Source organism: Brachypodium distachyon, chromosome 1 (assembly GCF_000005505.3).
Source record: "Brachypodium distachyon strain Bd21 chromosome 1, Brachypodium_distachyon_v3.0, whole genome shotgun sequence".
NCBI classification, from domain to species: Eukaryota; Viridiplantae; Streptophyta; class Magnoliopsida; order Poales; family Poaceae; genus Brachypodium; species Brachypodium distachyon.
In genome coordinates this window covers 65765914-65779722 of record NC_016131.3, presented here as the reverse complement: position 1 = coordinate 65779722, position 13809 = coordinate 65765914, and the positions used below count along the sequence as shown (strand labels likewise).

Below are 13809 nucleotides of genomic sequence, written 5' to 3'. Positions count from 1 at the left end.
GCGAGGAACATTCGGGCGTTTTTAGCTGCAGCTTCGTCGTCCTCGCGTCTTTTCTCGCCTCTCTCTGGCTGTCTCGCCTCTTCCCGCACGCCGCCTCCTTCGCCACCCCTGCGCTGCCCGCGCCGCCGCCGGCGCGCTGCTCTGGCCCCTCCTCTCCCGAATCCCGCCGCCGTCCTCTCCTCTTCCGAATCGCGTCGCCGGCCAAGCTCCACTCTAGAATCGCGTCGCTGGCCGAGATCCTCTTCGAATTCTGCCGCCGGCCGAGCTCCTCTTCAAAACCAGCCGCCGGCCGAGCTCCTCTGCAAATCCCGCCGCCGGCAGCCATCTTCTGCTCCTCCTCATCCTCCAAGCTCCGCCCCACCTCGGCAGAGGAGCCTCGGCACCGCTCGCTCGCCTCGCCTCTCCGATCTGCTCGCCGGCTGCCGCCGCCCGCATGCAGCGGATCGGTGCAGCAGATCCAAACAGGCGGATGCAGAGCAGACTCGCAGCCCCCGTGCATATCCTGGCTGCGATGCAGTCGCTGGGTCTCAGGGAAACCAAACACGCCCCAAGCGAACGGTTTAGATGAAGCCACGCACCCTCACGCGAACGATCTGGAACCGCCCAAAAGAACTCCATTCTTGCTGTCCAGCTCATTCTCCTCTAGCCTCTAGGGCTCCCCTCGTTTCCCCCATCCCTAGCCGCTACCGCGTCCGCGCGAGCAAATCGCCCGCTCGAGAGGCCTCTCGTCGCCGTTCAGGTGCGTGCCCTTCTCGCAATCGCGCTCCCTTCCCCGAATTCGCGCCGTCTACCCCCTGACGGGGCCCTGAAATCATGCCCCTCTGCGGCGAAGCTTCCGGTAGCTTCAGGGTTATCCGGGCGTTTTCCGCGTCAATTTCGTCGGGGACCGCCGGGATCACGAGTTAGAGTTTTGGTTGGGGCTTCGCTTTCCGCCGCTTATTTCATTTGGCATTCCTCTTCGCCTTCAGTTGGGGGCGTTGCTGCGTGGATTGTCAAAGTTCTTGTTGCCGCGAGGGGGACAGGAAGGTGGCGGCGGCGGCGGCGGCCGGTGGACAACATGAGCTTTGTGTTCCGGGGGAGCAGAGCTGACATCGAGGCCGGTGGTTTCCCGGGGTTCGCCCCAGAGCGCCGTGGGATGGTGAGTTCTTGTTTATCTGTAGGAGCATTTATGCTGAAATCTTTCGAGAAGATTTGTTGTTCTAAATATCTGATTCTATTCATCTGTGTGCTTGTGTGTAGCGAATCCATGCTGGTGGCCGGACGGTGAACAGCAATTCCTTAGGGTTTCTTGTAACTGGTAATTGGGTGTGTCTTGCGCGCAATTGGTATTGTTAAGCTGTTAAAGATTAATGTCTTTAGTTAAGATATGGTCGGTTTGTTTTTTCTTGGGCAGTTCTGGTTCTCATTATGGTACTGAGCTCGAACCAGATGTCTCCGAACTTTTTGGTAAGTTGTTCTGGCGCAATGTGGTTATTATGTGTTATGCTTTACGAATCTTGATGGAGCAATTTCATAACTCTTGTCGGCTTGCGCGACTGTCTGTTCTTGTAGCTTTGGCTGGTGTTGGGTGTGTTCCTAATGGCGACCAGCCTTAGGATGTACGCCACGTGCCAGCAGCTCCAAGCACAGGCACAAGCTCATGCTGCAGCCGCTAACAGCTTACTTGGACGCACTGAGTTGCGGGTGCATGTCCCGCCAACCATAGCCCTTGGCGCGAGAGGCCCGTTGCAAAGCCTTAGGCTCCAACTTGCTCTGCTTGACCGTGAGTTTGATGATTTAGGTACACTGTGCACTCATACAATTTGTTCGCTCTGGCTGGTGTTTATAATGTTTCGTGCAAACATAACACCATTGTTGGATCTTTTGCTTGCAGATTATGATGCTCTTAGAGCATTGGATGCCGACATTAGCCCACATGCTCCATCTATGAGTGAAGAAGAAATAAACACTCTTCCTGTTTTCAAATACAAATTTCAGGCGCAGCAGGGAAGCGCCTCTGCCCGAAAAAGGCAAGATGCATTATCCATTTGGGATTAATTATGGTCACAGTAGAATAACTATAAGTGCCCCTTCTTCAATATGTAGCGGACCATTTACAACATAGTAGGAGCCTCACCTACTGATTACGCTCAGGAAAATAAATGTAACCAACCGTTTGTAACTGCTTGCTTCTACAGTGTAGCTGACCAATTTATTTTTTCAGTGGTGATGGACCATCTGTATTGTTGCCTTCCTCTTCTGGATCTAGTAATGAGGTAATGAATCAATACTGGCCTGATTGACTTGCTCTCAGTATGTGTTCACATAGTGCTATCTTATTGGCATCGATCTCTATAGTCTGTTTAAATATGATATTCTTTGTGGTTTTACAGTCTTTCGGCCATGGATCAATGCGTTACTTTTATTACATTTCTTGAATAAGGCCACTGTATACCTATTTCCATTTTGCTATGACTAGACAGCTAGCAACATATCATGAGAATGCTATCTTGACCTAGCACCTGTTCTTTGGAATTTCATTATGGTTAACTGCGGTAGTTCCGTAACAATCACACAGCTAATAACCATTTTATGTGCTATTTTTTTTAATTATAGGAAAACTATAATCACTGTCAATTGTGCGTAGCACATGCATGGTTTGTACTGCACCACTGTGGTTTGTTGTGAGCAGAAGTTCTTGTTTTAACTATTTCATTTTTATTTTGCAGAAAAGCCAAGATGCATATGGAGCCAGTAAAACCCCAGAGGATGAGTTGACGTGCAGCGTTTGCTTGGAACAAGTCGTCGTGGGTGATCTATTGAGAAGTCTTCCATGCTTGCATCAGGTAATTATCATACCGATCATCTTACAGTTCTTTTCTTCATTTGGTGACAGCAGAGGACTTTACTTTCTGCTATGACATGATATGTGTAGGACCTTTTAACTGTAGTGCTCAATTGTACTTTATAGAGTAACTTGACACATTGTTAGTGAACTTCTTGCAAGCATGCTAGTAAATCAAGAATGTTTGATGAGTGTTTCATATGCACCGCAACATGGAACAGGGGCTTGACCCTTCATTCTAAAAAAAAACCCGCGTTTGATGCTAGTGTATTTTGCACAATGTGTGCATGATGATATTGAAGTAACACATGGAAGTTTTTAATCTTGTTTCTTGTATGCATATCCTATGCAAATATTTTACTTTGAATGTTCCACACTTCGACTTTGTCAGACGCTCGTCCTTTTGTACACAGTTTGGCACTAAGCTGAATTTCTGATGATGTGCATGCTGCCACAAATAAAGTAGTGATTATCATAACATGGATGTGATTCTTACTAATTACTCAGAATAGGAAACCCCTTAGCATTTTTTAAGCAATTTCAATTTGAAAGGCCAATTGCCACATTAATGACGATTATAGTGTAATGCGTTTGTTATGTTTCCTCCCATATAGAGCTTTGATTAAACCTGGGCATACCCTGGGCCAGGACAGGTATTGGCCGGGCTTCACAAAGTGTGACAGCAAAACCCCAAGCCCGGGCCCGACCTTTTGGGATAAACAATGAGTTCTTATACCTATTTTTCGAAAAGACAACATTTTTATTCATACCGAGCTTTTTTCGGGCTTCAGGCAGGAAACTGGAGCCCGAGCCCAGCTCAGGACGCCATGCTTTGGGCCGTGCCACCCATGCCTAGGTCTAGCTTTGATATAGCAGGATGTTCGGAACAACTAACTAAAGCTCCTCTGAGAAGACTCGCCCATCAGATAAACATCCAACACCTGAAGCGCACAGATTTCCAATCACATCTAAGGCTAGAACATGCAAACTATTTTAAAAGTTTAGGTGATTGGTAATCGAAAGAACGGTATAGTTTCCTGGATAAAACTTTTGAGCTGATTGGGCCAAACTACAAAACTAATTGCTTATATGCAGAAACTTGCATGCACAATGACAAAATTTGTGAATTTAAAAGATGTGTTCTAATCAATAACTAAGGCACGACACGTTGGGATTGAGAATAAAATCATTGTTCCGCATGACCACACGCACACATGCACAAAAGAATTTAATGATAATAATTGAAAAAATTTCTAGCTTTATTCTTGGCCAGGATGTCATTTCCTATACTAATACCCACATCTGGTATATTCTATTCTAAATTAATTATCAAAATAAATGAACCATCTTATGGGGATGTAAAGCTTCAGTGTCCACGCACAAGGAATTTTAAATGTCAACAAAACGGATCAAGACTTTAAATGATACATACAGATTTTGAAATAACAACGAGGTATATCATAACTTTGCAAGGAGGTAAGGAAATATTCCTACAATACATGCACAAAGGGTCAACAAAAGCAAACGCACTAATGCAGACGATATCATCAGGAACTGTCCAATACATATATCACACCATGGCGCCTGCATAGTGCGAACTGCATTTTCTCCAATTCAGAACCCTTCGGTTTTCTATAATCCCTTCAATCTTCTTGCAAGATACATTCATGCAGAGGGCGTACATAGTCTTGAACCATTTTATTAGATTCCAATTCGGGAAAACACTCAGCGTGGTAAAAGCGCTTACTACTACCCTTCCATTGAAAGACGGTTAGGACCAATAAGAAATGAAAAAACAAATTGAAAACTGAAAGACATCTTTCATGATCACCAACTACGTAGGCGAAGACTTATTCAATTACATTGTAAATGAAATCAAATATCATCTACAGTACACATTCCCAACAACAAAACATCACTGTTTTTCTGTCTCATTATTCTCAGTTACATAATAATATTAAGAAATAAGTAAATCGAGTAACACTTCTACTAGAAACAGCATCTCAGGGAATGCCGAATGCAACCACAAGTTTATCTTAGACACCTCTTGTTGGCTTGATGATTTGTATAAAGACATGTCCGAGGGTCCCACGTGTCCACAAACGCATTGGTGCTGCTTGTACTCGTAATTCTTGCGTAGAAACTTTGGTAATTTCTATACAACTCAAACATTACGAAATGTTGGATGCAGATACATAACATATAAAGTCAATCATAAAACTGAACTAGGAAGGAGTAGCACCAGTTGCTCTTTCCTCAGCTTAAGAGTTATGCATTTGGAATGTGTAGCGGTATCTTTGGTTGGGTAGAACTACCTCTGACAAACACCATCGCAACTGCAGTATATCATGTTATTATTGTACCCATGATGTCCTGTTGTTGAGATGGTGTCTGTTGAAGGTTGTTCCACCCAACAGAAGATGTGACACATATTCTAAATGCATAACTCTTGAGCCAAGTGAAAAGCAAATCGTGCTCCTTACGTGGTTTCGTTTTATTCTTGCTTTCGTATGTGTGTTATTCACATCAAACTTTGAATATGTATATAACTAGCCTAGTCTCTATGTAACAATTGTGAGTACAAGTAGCATCAATGCTTTGTTCGTGAATACCTGGACCCTCAGACGTGTCAATGTACAAACCATCAACGTAGCAAAAGGTGTCTATGAGAAACTTGTGGTTGTACTTAGTATTTGCTCTGATTCATTATCTTCTCTTTGTGATGGAACTGTCACTTGATTTAGTCATTTCTTAATCATATTATGTAATTGAGAATAATGAGAAGAGAAAAGGCAGTAAAATTTTGGTATTGGGAAAGTGTAATGTAGGAGCCAAGGCCTTGACTGACAAATGGTAGTTTATTTCATATACGATCTAAATTATTAAATAACTTTGCATATGCAGCTGGTAATAAAAAAAGGAGACATACGTTCATGCAGAGGGCATAAAAAGTCTTCAACCATTTAATTGCAAGACAATAAATTCATGCAGAGGGCATACACCATCTTGAACCATTTTATTAAATTCCAATTTAGGAAGACAGTCACTGTGGTAGAAGTGCTTACCCTCATATTAAAAGATGAGAAATACCTAAAACTGGAAGAAGAAAAATTGAGAACGGAAAGACATCTTTCAACATAACCAACTACATATGCGAAAGTTATTTAATATTTTAGGTCATAAATGAAATGAAGTACCATTTGTTCTTATCTGCACCCTTGACTCCTATAGTACACATTCCCAACAACAAAACATCACTGTTTTTCTCTCATTATTCTCAGTTACATAATAACATCAAGAAATAAGTAAATCGAGTAACACTTCCACTAGAAACAGAGGACAATGCATCTCAGGGAATGCCGAATGTAACCACAAGTTTATTACAGGCACCTCTTGTTGGCTTGATGATTTGTATAAAGACATGTCTGAGGATCCCACATGTCCACAAACAAAGCATTGGTGCTGCTTGTACTCGTAATTCTTGCGTAGAAACTCCGGTACTTTCTATACAACTCCAACGTTACGAAATGTTAGATGCAGATACAAAACATATAAAATCAATAATAATACCGAACTAGGAAGGATTAGCACCAGTTGCTCTTCCCTCAGCTCAAGAGTTATGCATTTGGAATATGTAGTGGTATCTTTGGTTGGGTAGAACCACCACTGACAAACAGCATCGCAACTGAAGTATATCATGTTAAAATTGTATCCATGATGTTTTGTTGTTGTGATGGTGTGTGTTGAAGGTTGTTCCACTCAACAGAAGATCTGATACATATTCTAAGTGCATAACTCTTAAGCTAAGTGAAGAGCAACCCGTGCTCCTTACCTGGTTTCGTTTTATTCTTGCTTTCGTATGTGCGGTATTCACATCAAACTTCGAATATGTTTGAATTGTATAGAACTAGCCTAGTCTCTATGTAAAAATTGTGAGTAGAAGTAGCATCAATGCTTTGTTCGTGAATACTTAGACCCTCAGACTTGTTAATGTAGAAACCATCAGCCTAAGAAAAGGTGTCTATGGGAAACTTGTGGTTGTACTTAGTATTTCCTCATATTCATTATCTTCTCTTTGTGATGGAACTATTATTTGATTTTATTAATTCTCTTATCTAATTGAGAATAATGAGTAGATAAGAAGCAGTAAAATTTTGGTATTGGAGATGTGTAATGTAGGAGTAAAGGGCTTGACTGACAAACGATCTAGAATATTAAATATCCTTCCGGATATGTAGTTGGTAATTAGGAAAGGAGATATACATTCATGCAGAGGGCATACAAAGTCTTCAACCATTTAATTGCAAAGAACCATCAAGCTAACAAACAGTGTGTATAAAAAACTTGTAGCTGTACTAAGCATTTCCTGAGATGCATTATTTATTTGGGATGGAACTGTTACTTGATTTAGTCATTTCTTAATTCCCTTATGAATTGAGAATAATGAGAGAACAAGCCGTAAATTTTTTGTTTTGGAAATGTGTACTCTAGGAGTCAAGGGCTTGACTGACAGATGATATTTGATTTTATCTACTGTCTGAAATATTATATAACTTTACACATATGTAGTTTGTAATCAGGAAATTTGTCTTTTAATTTTCAAAATTCTTTACATTTCTAATTTGTCCTTCCCGTCTTTCAATGTACGTAAGGGTGGTTGTAAGCGCTTTTAACACGCCGAGTGTCTTCTCGAATGGGACCTTAATAAAATGGTTGAAGACTTTGTACGGCCTCGCATTAATGTATGTCTTGTTAGAAAAATGAACAAAGGAAAATATCAAGGGAACATGCAAAACCAAAAGGGAGTGAAATGGAGAAAATGTACTGGATGTATGCAGGTGTTATTGATTTATGTATTGGACGGTTCCTGGTGATATTTTCCGCATTACTGTCTCCCTTTGGTGACCCTTTGTTCATGTATTGTAGGAATATTTCCTCTATCTCCATGCAATGGTATGCTATGCCTCGTTGTTATTTCAAAATATGATGTATTACTTAAAGTCTAGATCTTTTTGTTGACGTTTATTTGTTGTGCATGGACCCTTTACTCATTTTCTCTTTTGCTTTAGAATACAAGATGTGGGTATGAGATTAGGACATAACACCCAGGCCAAGAATTGTAAGTAACAAAGTCTAACTGTAAACAACAAATGCATAAGTTTCCTTTTTGGCATTGCTGATCAGAAATCTGATTTCTAGGATGCAACTAGTTTTTTTTTTCAGTGTTTAATGTTTATCTTTTAATTCTTTGCGCATGTGTGCGTGTGTCATATGGAATATTGCTTTTGTTTTCAATCCCAACGTTGTGGGTGCCTTAGTTATTGAGTATAAGATGTCTTTTAAATTCTCAAATTTAAGAAGTAATTATTCTTATAGTTTTGCCCAATCCCTCCTGGAAACTAGAAGTGTATGTACTCGTCTGTTAATGAATTTCCTGGGAAAATAAAAAGATTAATAGTCGAGTATATACACTTTCCCCAAAATGGAATAGGAAAACCCCTTAATGTTCAGGCGAGCTGGCATGCTGCACAACATAAGCCATGATTTCTTTGGTGATTTTCAGCCAAGGCGCATGCCAACTCCCTGGGTATACAAAATTTTGGTTGATAACAAGAGCTTTGCTGAGTGTTCATGCAATGCAAGGTAAATTAATTATGCAATCAGGTTACTCGCAAAGATATATACACAATGGTAAATGGCCATCTAGAACCGTGATGGCAACTCTTAGTATGGATGAAATATGACATGAACAAAATGCTCTATTCTGAATAAATGAGTTATCCATTAAGAGTTATGAGATGGACGAGGAAACCACTAATTATATATTTTGCCACTATATTTTTATCCAATCTATCTATCTACTTCACCATATGCGATCCTTTTTTTGACTGAAAAGGGATTACACAAGGGGGGGACACTCCGCGTCAGAGTAATCAGAAACAACGTGTGAGGTGAAACTAAGGAGTAATACCAATAGGTGTGAACTTCGTACGAACCATCGTGACCACTTTATTGCGGTCCGCAGATTCTTGCAAGTATGAGCATAGCTTGTCTTAAAGGAAGGTTGATGCAAACTGCTAGGTTTAGTGTTGTATCATGAGGGAGGCCACGAGATTTACTCGATCTCCATCTTGTTTTGCAGTTTCATGTAGAATGCATCGACCCATGGCTGCGCCAACAAGGAACATGCCCGGTCTGCAAGCACCAGGTGAGCGATTCTTGGCGTAGTGGTGGCAATGGTGAAATAGTGGACGGTTCTTACATGGTGTAACATGAGCTCCAAATCTTAGCCTACTATATCTGCTAATAAAGAGCCCATGGAGTCGGGGAGTAGTTGTTTTAGTCCCTGCCGAGAGTTTCTGTACATGAGATACTCCATTCTCTGTGATGTTTTATGCATCCAAAGGCTGCTGATGCTTTTCTGGTTTGTTTTCACCATGGCGGTTGAGCGGATCGTTAGGCTGGCTGCCTATATCTGTGGTCAGAGGATACTTGGCCAAGCTCCGTAAGAATCTAGATGGACGATGCATCACTAATCTGCTCCAACGTTAATGATGCGATGATTGGCATTTGCTAGCGGCTTCGAATTCCGGTTTTCGAGTAAATATTTTCGTCTACGTTGTTGGATGTCATACATAACTGGAGCTTTTTGGTCTTCGGATCTGTGATGGGCCGCCTTCTTCGATCGAGAGGCGAGGGCATGGATCTCTCGTGCGCGTAACGTGTATACCAGGTCGAGCTGATCCGTAGAATCAAAATCTCGCACTCCCGTCATCTCCATGTCCCTGCGGTTATTCGGGCCCCTTTCTTTTATACAAAGTGTGATTCGAGGTCCCATCGTACGTACTTTCTCCGTTTCTAAATATTCGAGGGAGTAGATGCCATGCCAGGCCGTTTATTACGGGAACAGAAAATGCATGGATAAGAACATGTACATTGCAAGACACATAAAAAAAGTGTTTACAATAAGTAAACTGATATTTTATTAAACACTGTTTGTAGGCAGGTGTCCTCCGTTTCTAAATACTTGTCGTTGTTTTAGTGCAAACTCATATAAGTAATCACTGATCTTAAGAATATATTATAAGCACCTCCGTAGACACTTTCTATCGTCTTATGCCCAATAAAGGTTGTTTGCTCTCTCCAAAGAAAAGGTTGTTTGGGTGTCGTGCACGTAAAAGTGCGGGAATTTTTGGCAGGGATTCAACTGTTCTCCCTGCCTCAGCCTCTAGCAGACAAACTGACGTCAACAAACACCGGGAATCACATATAATGCTTCCGTCCTGTACGAAGTATTACAACTTTGTCTAATACGTACTGTACACTAAAACGTGTATAGTAGAGTAGTATCAAATGGGTATCGCAAATATATTCGTGTGTAGAGAGTAGTATAGTACTGTCAAGTGTCAACCATCAAGTGGGTACTCGGTTCGGGGTGGTGACCATAGGCCCTGCCCACCCACTCCGCAGAGAATCCAGATCCCGTGAGAGAGCCGATAAGAGTCCGTGGACCCCCTCGTGACATGCCAAAGACCAAAGATCCCTTCAGGCAAATCATCGATATAGGTGCGTCGCCCTCCACTTCCTCCGTTTCCCAATCGCACCACCCACTGTCTAGAACAAGCTACACTCCACTCTTCATCAAATGGATCGCGGCGGAGGCGGCCGTGAGATGTCACGGGAGGAGGAGGAAGCGGAGGCGGCTTCCACCAACCAGAAGACCGAGAGCTTCAAAGGCTGGTGAGAGTGAGACATCCTCTTCCTCCACTCTATCTCTGTGTACTGGCAACAAGCATGACGCTTGTGGTGCTCGCTGTGCTAATTTGCCAGCCATTAGTTGTCGATCTGTTGAGGTACTAGCTCTGTTCTTTGTTCTTTTCATTTTGGTAATAAAGCTACAGCTTAGGGTAGAGCAGTTCGATGCGTCCCAGGTGAGATCTCTGGGCGGGGGGGGGGGGGGGGGGGGGGGGAATGGGGAAAGGGGGTTTCTGACTATAATCCGGTGGTCATGTAAGGCCGAATGCCAAGTTTAAGAGAAAAGAGAGTGTTTTGCACGGTTCGAGATATGTTAGCAGCTTCCTAATTTGTGTTTAAGCTCGCGATTGAATGCATCGGAAAAGTGCGGGTTAAATTCGGGAAGAACAGAACAGCTGTGTTTTTTACGGGACTACACGGTTAGGCAGTAGCTCCGGCAAGGTTAAGCAGAATTTGTGTTGTGGTCGATAACAAAGGAAAGATACACCCTAATAAGGCTGGGTTAAGTCAAAGCATGGCGAAAGCAAGCTGTTAGTTTTCCCTATTGAATGGCCAGCAAATATGGTTTTCCCTTTTTCAGTGCTGCTTAAGTTATCTATTCATTTCACTTTGCTTCTTTGGAACGGGATGGCAGTTGACACTTAGTAGCAGATACCAACTTTATTGCCATATTCGTGCATGCATGTAAACCACACAAACAGCGAATTTGGTCAATTACAACCTAACCTTCGTGTTCTGCTATTCTTCCACTTTAACGAGCTAAATATGTTCCACTTTGATATGTTGAGTTATGTTTATTTTTGATTTGTTGTAAGGTTCATTCGCTTAGTATTAAATAAGATTATCGAAATTCTTGGACATGTTATAAAGTGGATCATTACCATTTACCAGGAATTAAATAGAGTGTTGATCAAATGAAATGAAAAGATCATCGGTCAACTGTGAAAATACTGTTCTCATGTTAGCTCCGGGCCTCTACCTCACATTTTAGTGTCCATATTGATTCTGTTAAAGTGGTTCCTGTTTTACGGCGGGAATATTTTTAGAACATGTACTCAAATACTGATGAAAATGAAAGTGTGTGAGTTACAACTCAGGCTTGTTTTACTTGCTTACATGTGACAAATTTGTGAGTGTATTTTCTCTGTTGGCTAGGTTATTACATAATGCTTATTATTATGTCCAATAAATTCCAGGTCTGCAATAACATATCTTCATGTTATATTGCTATTGTTTAGTTGCAGCTCCAGTAGCAGGAAGAATCTTTACCCTATCGACAGTCCAATTAAGAAACGGAAGTCACAGTATGAGCTCAGTGATACAAGGTTGTCATCGCTGAAATACAAGTTTCAGAACCGATTAACTTGCCAGGAGGATGAGTCCGCAAGAACAGAAAGCTTAGGATGTGGTGACATTTTCATCAACAAGAATTGTGATATGGACATGGTCAATATTGTTGAGGAATTGGACTCTTGTGAGAATACTCAAAGCCTTTTAGGTGGGTGCATTGAAGTGGACTCCATAAATGGAATTGAGAGCCAATCTATGAGAAAAATGTTCAAGGTCCGGGCATCTGCATCCAGCAGCTCAAGCAACAACATTTCTTCTGACGCTTTCAGTTCTTTCGGTAGATCTGGCACCAAAGATACTGACAGCTGGGTGAGGCCGCACCTGGAGCATGATCGCTCAGGTACTATGCTGCAACCATATGATGATGATATTGAGAGGATATACGATGTGATGAATGAGCTCGCAAGTGGCGGTGTCGATGGTTTTTCTGATCGTATCACAAATGAGAGGCTATACTCGAATGGCGTCGAGGATTTCCTGATTTTGCCAGCAGGCAAAACTGGCTGTCATGGTAAGCTGACATTTCATGTACTTTTGCTTGTGTTTTTGCTACCTAGACGTGGATACTAACGTGGTTCATGTGGCAATCAAAATCAGGCGAGAAGAAGAAGCTAACCATTGATCAAGAATTTGAGCAGTACTTTTCAAAGCTCATGCTTTAGCATGACCATAACAAAAAAAATTGCTGTGCTGGAACCTCCAAAGATGCTCTGCATCCCGACTGAGGAAATGCAAGTCATAGCTACTACAGGAGTTAATTGTGTAGGTTAACCTGAATATTGACGGTGCGATGTATATATGCTTTCTCGCTACTACAGAAAGGCTTATCAGTAACGGTCGAAAAACAACATCAGTAACGGTCGGGGCCGCCGTTACTAACTTCGTGTTACTAATGATGGGTATCATCAGTAACTGTCGATACATATCATCAGTGGCGGGCGGTCCGACCCGATCGTTACTGATGTACCATCATCAGTAACGGTCGCTTTGCTACATCAGTGTCGGGCGAGCGACTGACACTGATACATTTTCAGTAATTAAAAAAATAATTAAAACCACAGAAAATACACAGAAAAAATATATATTTGAATACACAGCACAACCCATCACAACACAACACAGGAAATACACAGCCATATCATTTAAAGCATACAAATGTGTATAAAGTCACATCATTTAAAGCATATAAAGAATACAAATGTATCTCTCTTCACGACATTGATTACAAAGTGTCAAAATTTCATAGAAGCATATAAAGAATACAAATGTATCTCATTTCAAGTTTGAAGCTATTGTTGTGGGTGAACCTTAGTCATCACTTGTTCCACGCGTTCGTAGAAGTCCCCACTAGGCTTGATGACCTCATTGTTGATGACATGGGCGAACTCCCTTTGAATGCTATACACGATCCATTTAGATCGGTGTGCCATTGTCATTCGAGGCCGCCAGTACTCTTCCACAGCCGCGAATGACTCCTTCCACTCAGGCTATTCTCCATAAGGATGTGACAGCAGTAGTAGCCACAGTACACACTGCCGGCCGGCTGTTAGTGGCAAGGGAACCTGTGGTTGTGGTGAGCCTCGTCTTTATAACCTTTACCAGCTAATTTTCCCTTGGTCGCCACTTTTCAGGTAGTGTTAATGAGTGATTTGATGGGTTTCCAGTACCGACCTCGAACATCCTTCTTCGGAAGTAGTGAATCGAAGTAGTACACCGCGGACCAAGGCAAACAAATGAGTAGTGTCACCCAATGGTCTCTGTTTTCAAAAGAAACAAACTTTAGTATCTAAGGGTGTATAAGAAAGACCGAATTAGAAAAAACAAACGGTTCCATATATAAAATTCAACTTACTCCAAATTAAGGAAGAAGAGGATAAAGT

The 13809-nt window shown here is 41.9% G+C and overlaps 2 protein-coding genes and 1 non-coding gene across 20 annotated transcripts; all 3 read left to right on the top strand.

The window, feature by feature from the left end:
• On the top strand, positions 1–9398 carry LOC100833926 (E3 ubiquitin-protein ligase SDIR1). 15 transcript variants are annotated; one of them, XR_729995.3, is made up of 11 exons: positions 1–739; positions 969–1138; positions 1240–1297; positions 1394–1446; positions 1552–1780; positions 1874–2009; positions 2204–2255; positions 2709–2825; positions 8388–8467; positions 8721–8859; positions 8967–9105. XR_729995.3 is itself a non-coding variant. In XM_010230499.3 (11 exons), exons 1-10 carry the CDS (start codon positions 565–567, stop codon positions 8755–8757), a joined length of 1107 nt encoding a protein of 368 aa, XP_010228801.1. In that variant the 5' UTR covers positions 1–564; the 3' UTR covers positions 8758–8801; positions 8967–9398. The 15 variants fall into 15 exon arrangements, 12 of the variants coding, with proteins under 12 accessions (XP_010228801.1, XP_010228803.1, XP_010228802.1 ...); XM_010230499.3 differs by having other exon boundaries at positions 8721–8801; positions 8967–9398; XM_010230503.3 differs by lacking the exons at positions 8388–8467; positions 8967–9105 and adding exons at positions 7751–7777; positions 7894–7943 and having other exon boundaries at positions 2–739; positions 8721–8789.
• MIR7777 (microRNA MIR7777) lies at positions 5107–5257 on the top strand. Its single transcript, NR_127068.1, has one exon. It is a non-coding gene; the product is annotated as a microRNA MIR7777 (primary transcript).
• A 940-nt stretch (positions 9399–10338) lies between the features above and the next one.
• Positions 10339–12818, top strand: LOC100833116. 4 transcript variants are annotated; one of them, XM_010230498.3, is made up of 3 exons: positions 10339–10677; positions 11818–12440; positions 12527–12818. In XM_010230498.3, exons 1-3 carry the CDS (start codon positions 10619–10621, stop codon positions 12589–12591), a joined length of 747 nt encoding a protein of 248 aa, XP_010228800.1. In that variant the 5' UTR covers positions 10339–10618; the 3' UTR covers positions 12592–12818. The 4 variants fall into 4 exon arrangements, with proteins under 4 accessions (XP_010228800.1, XP_014752652.1, XP_003558243.1 ...); XM_014897166.2 differs by having other exon boundaries at positions 10340–10564; positions 11824–12440; XM_003558195.4 differs by having other exon boundaries at positions 10342–10564.
• The last annotated feature ends 991 nt before the right edge of the window (positions 12819–13809 follow it).

Excerpts from the sequence above, each read along its gene's own strand:
- LOC100833926 (XM_003558198.4), top strand. The coding sequence starts at position 565 with ATGAAGCCACGCACCCTCACGCGAACGATCTGGAACCGCCCAAAAGAA. Across the intron at positions 1,139-1,239 it reads CCCCAGAGCGCCGTGGGATG|CGAATCCATGCTGGTGGCCG; the intron begins GTGAGTTCTTGT and ends GCTTGTGTGTAG. Across the intron at positions 1,298-1,393 it reads CTTAGGGTTTCTTGTAACTG|TTCTGGTTCTCATTATGGTA; the intron begins GTAATTGGGTGT and ends TTTCTTGGGCAG.
- LOC100833116 (XM_003558195.4), top strand. The coding sequence starts at position 10,470 with ATGGATCGCGGCGGAGGCGGCCGTGAGATGTCACGGGAGGAGGAGGAA. Across the intron at positions 10,565-11,817 it reads ACCGAGAGCTTCAAAGGCTG|TTGCAGCTCCAGTAGCAGGA; the intron begins GTGAGAGTGAGA and ends GCTATTGTTTAG. Across the intron at positions 12,441-12,526 it reads AGGCAAAACTGGCTGTCATG|GCGAGAAGAAGAAGCTAACC; the intron begins GTAAGCTGACAT and ends AATCAAAATCAG.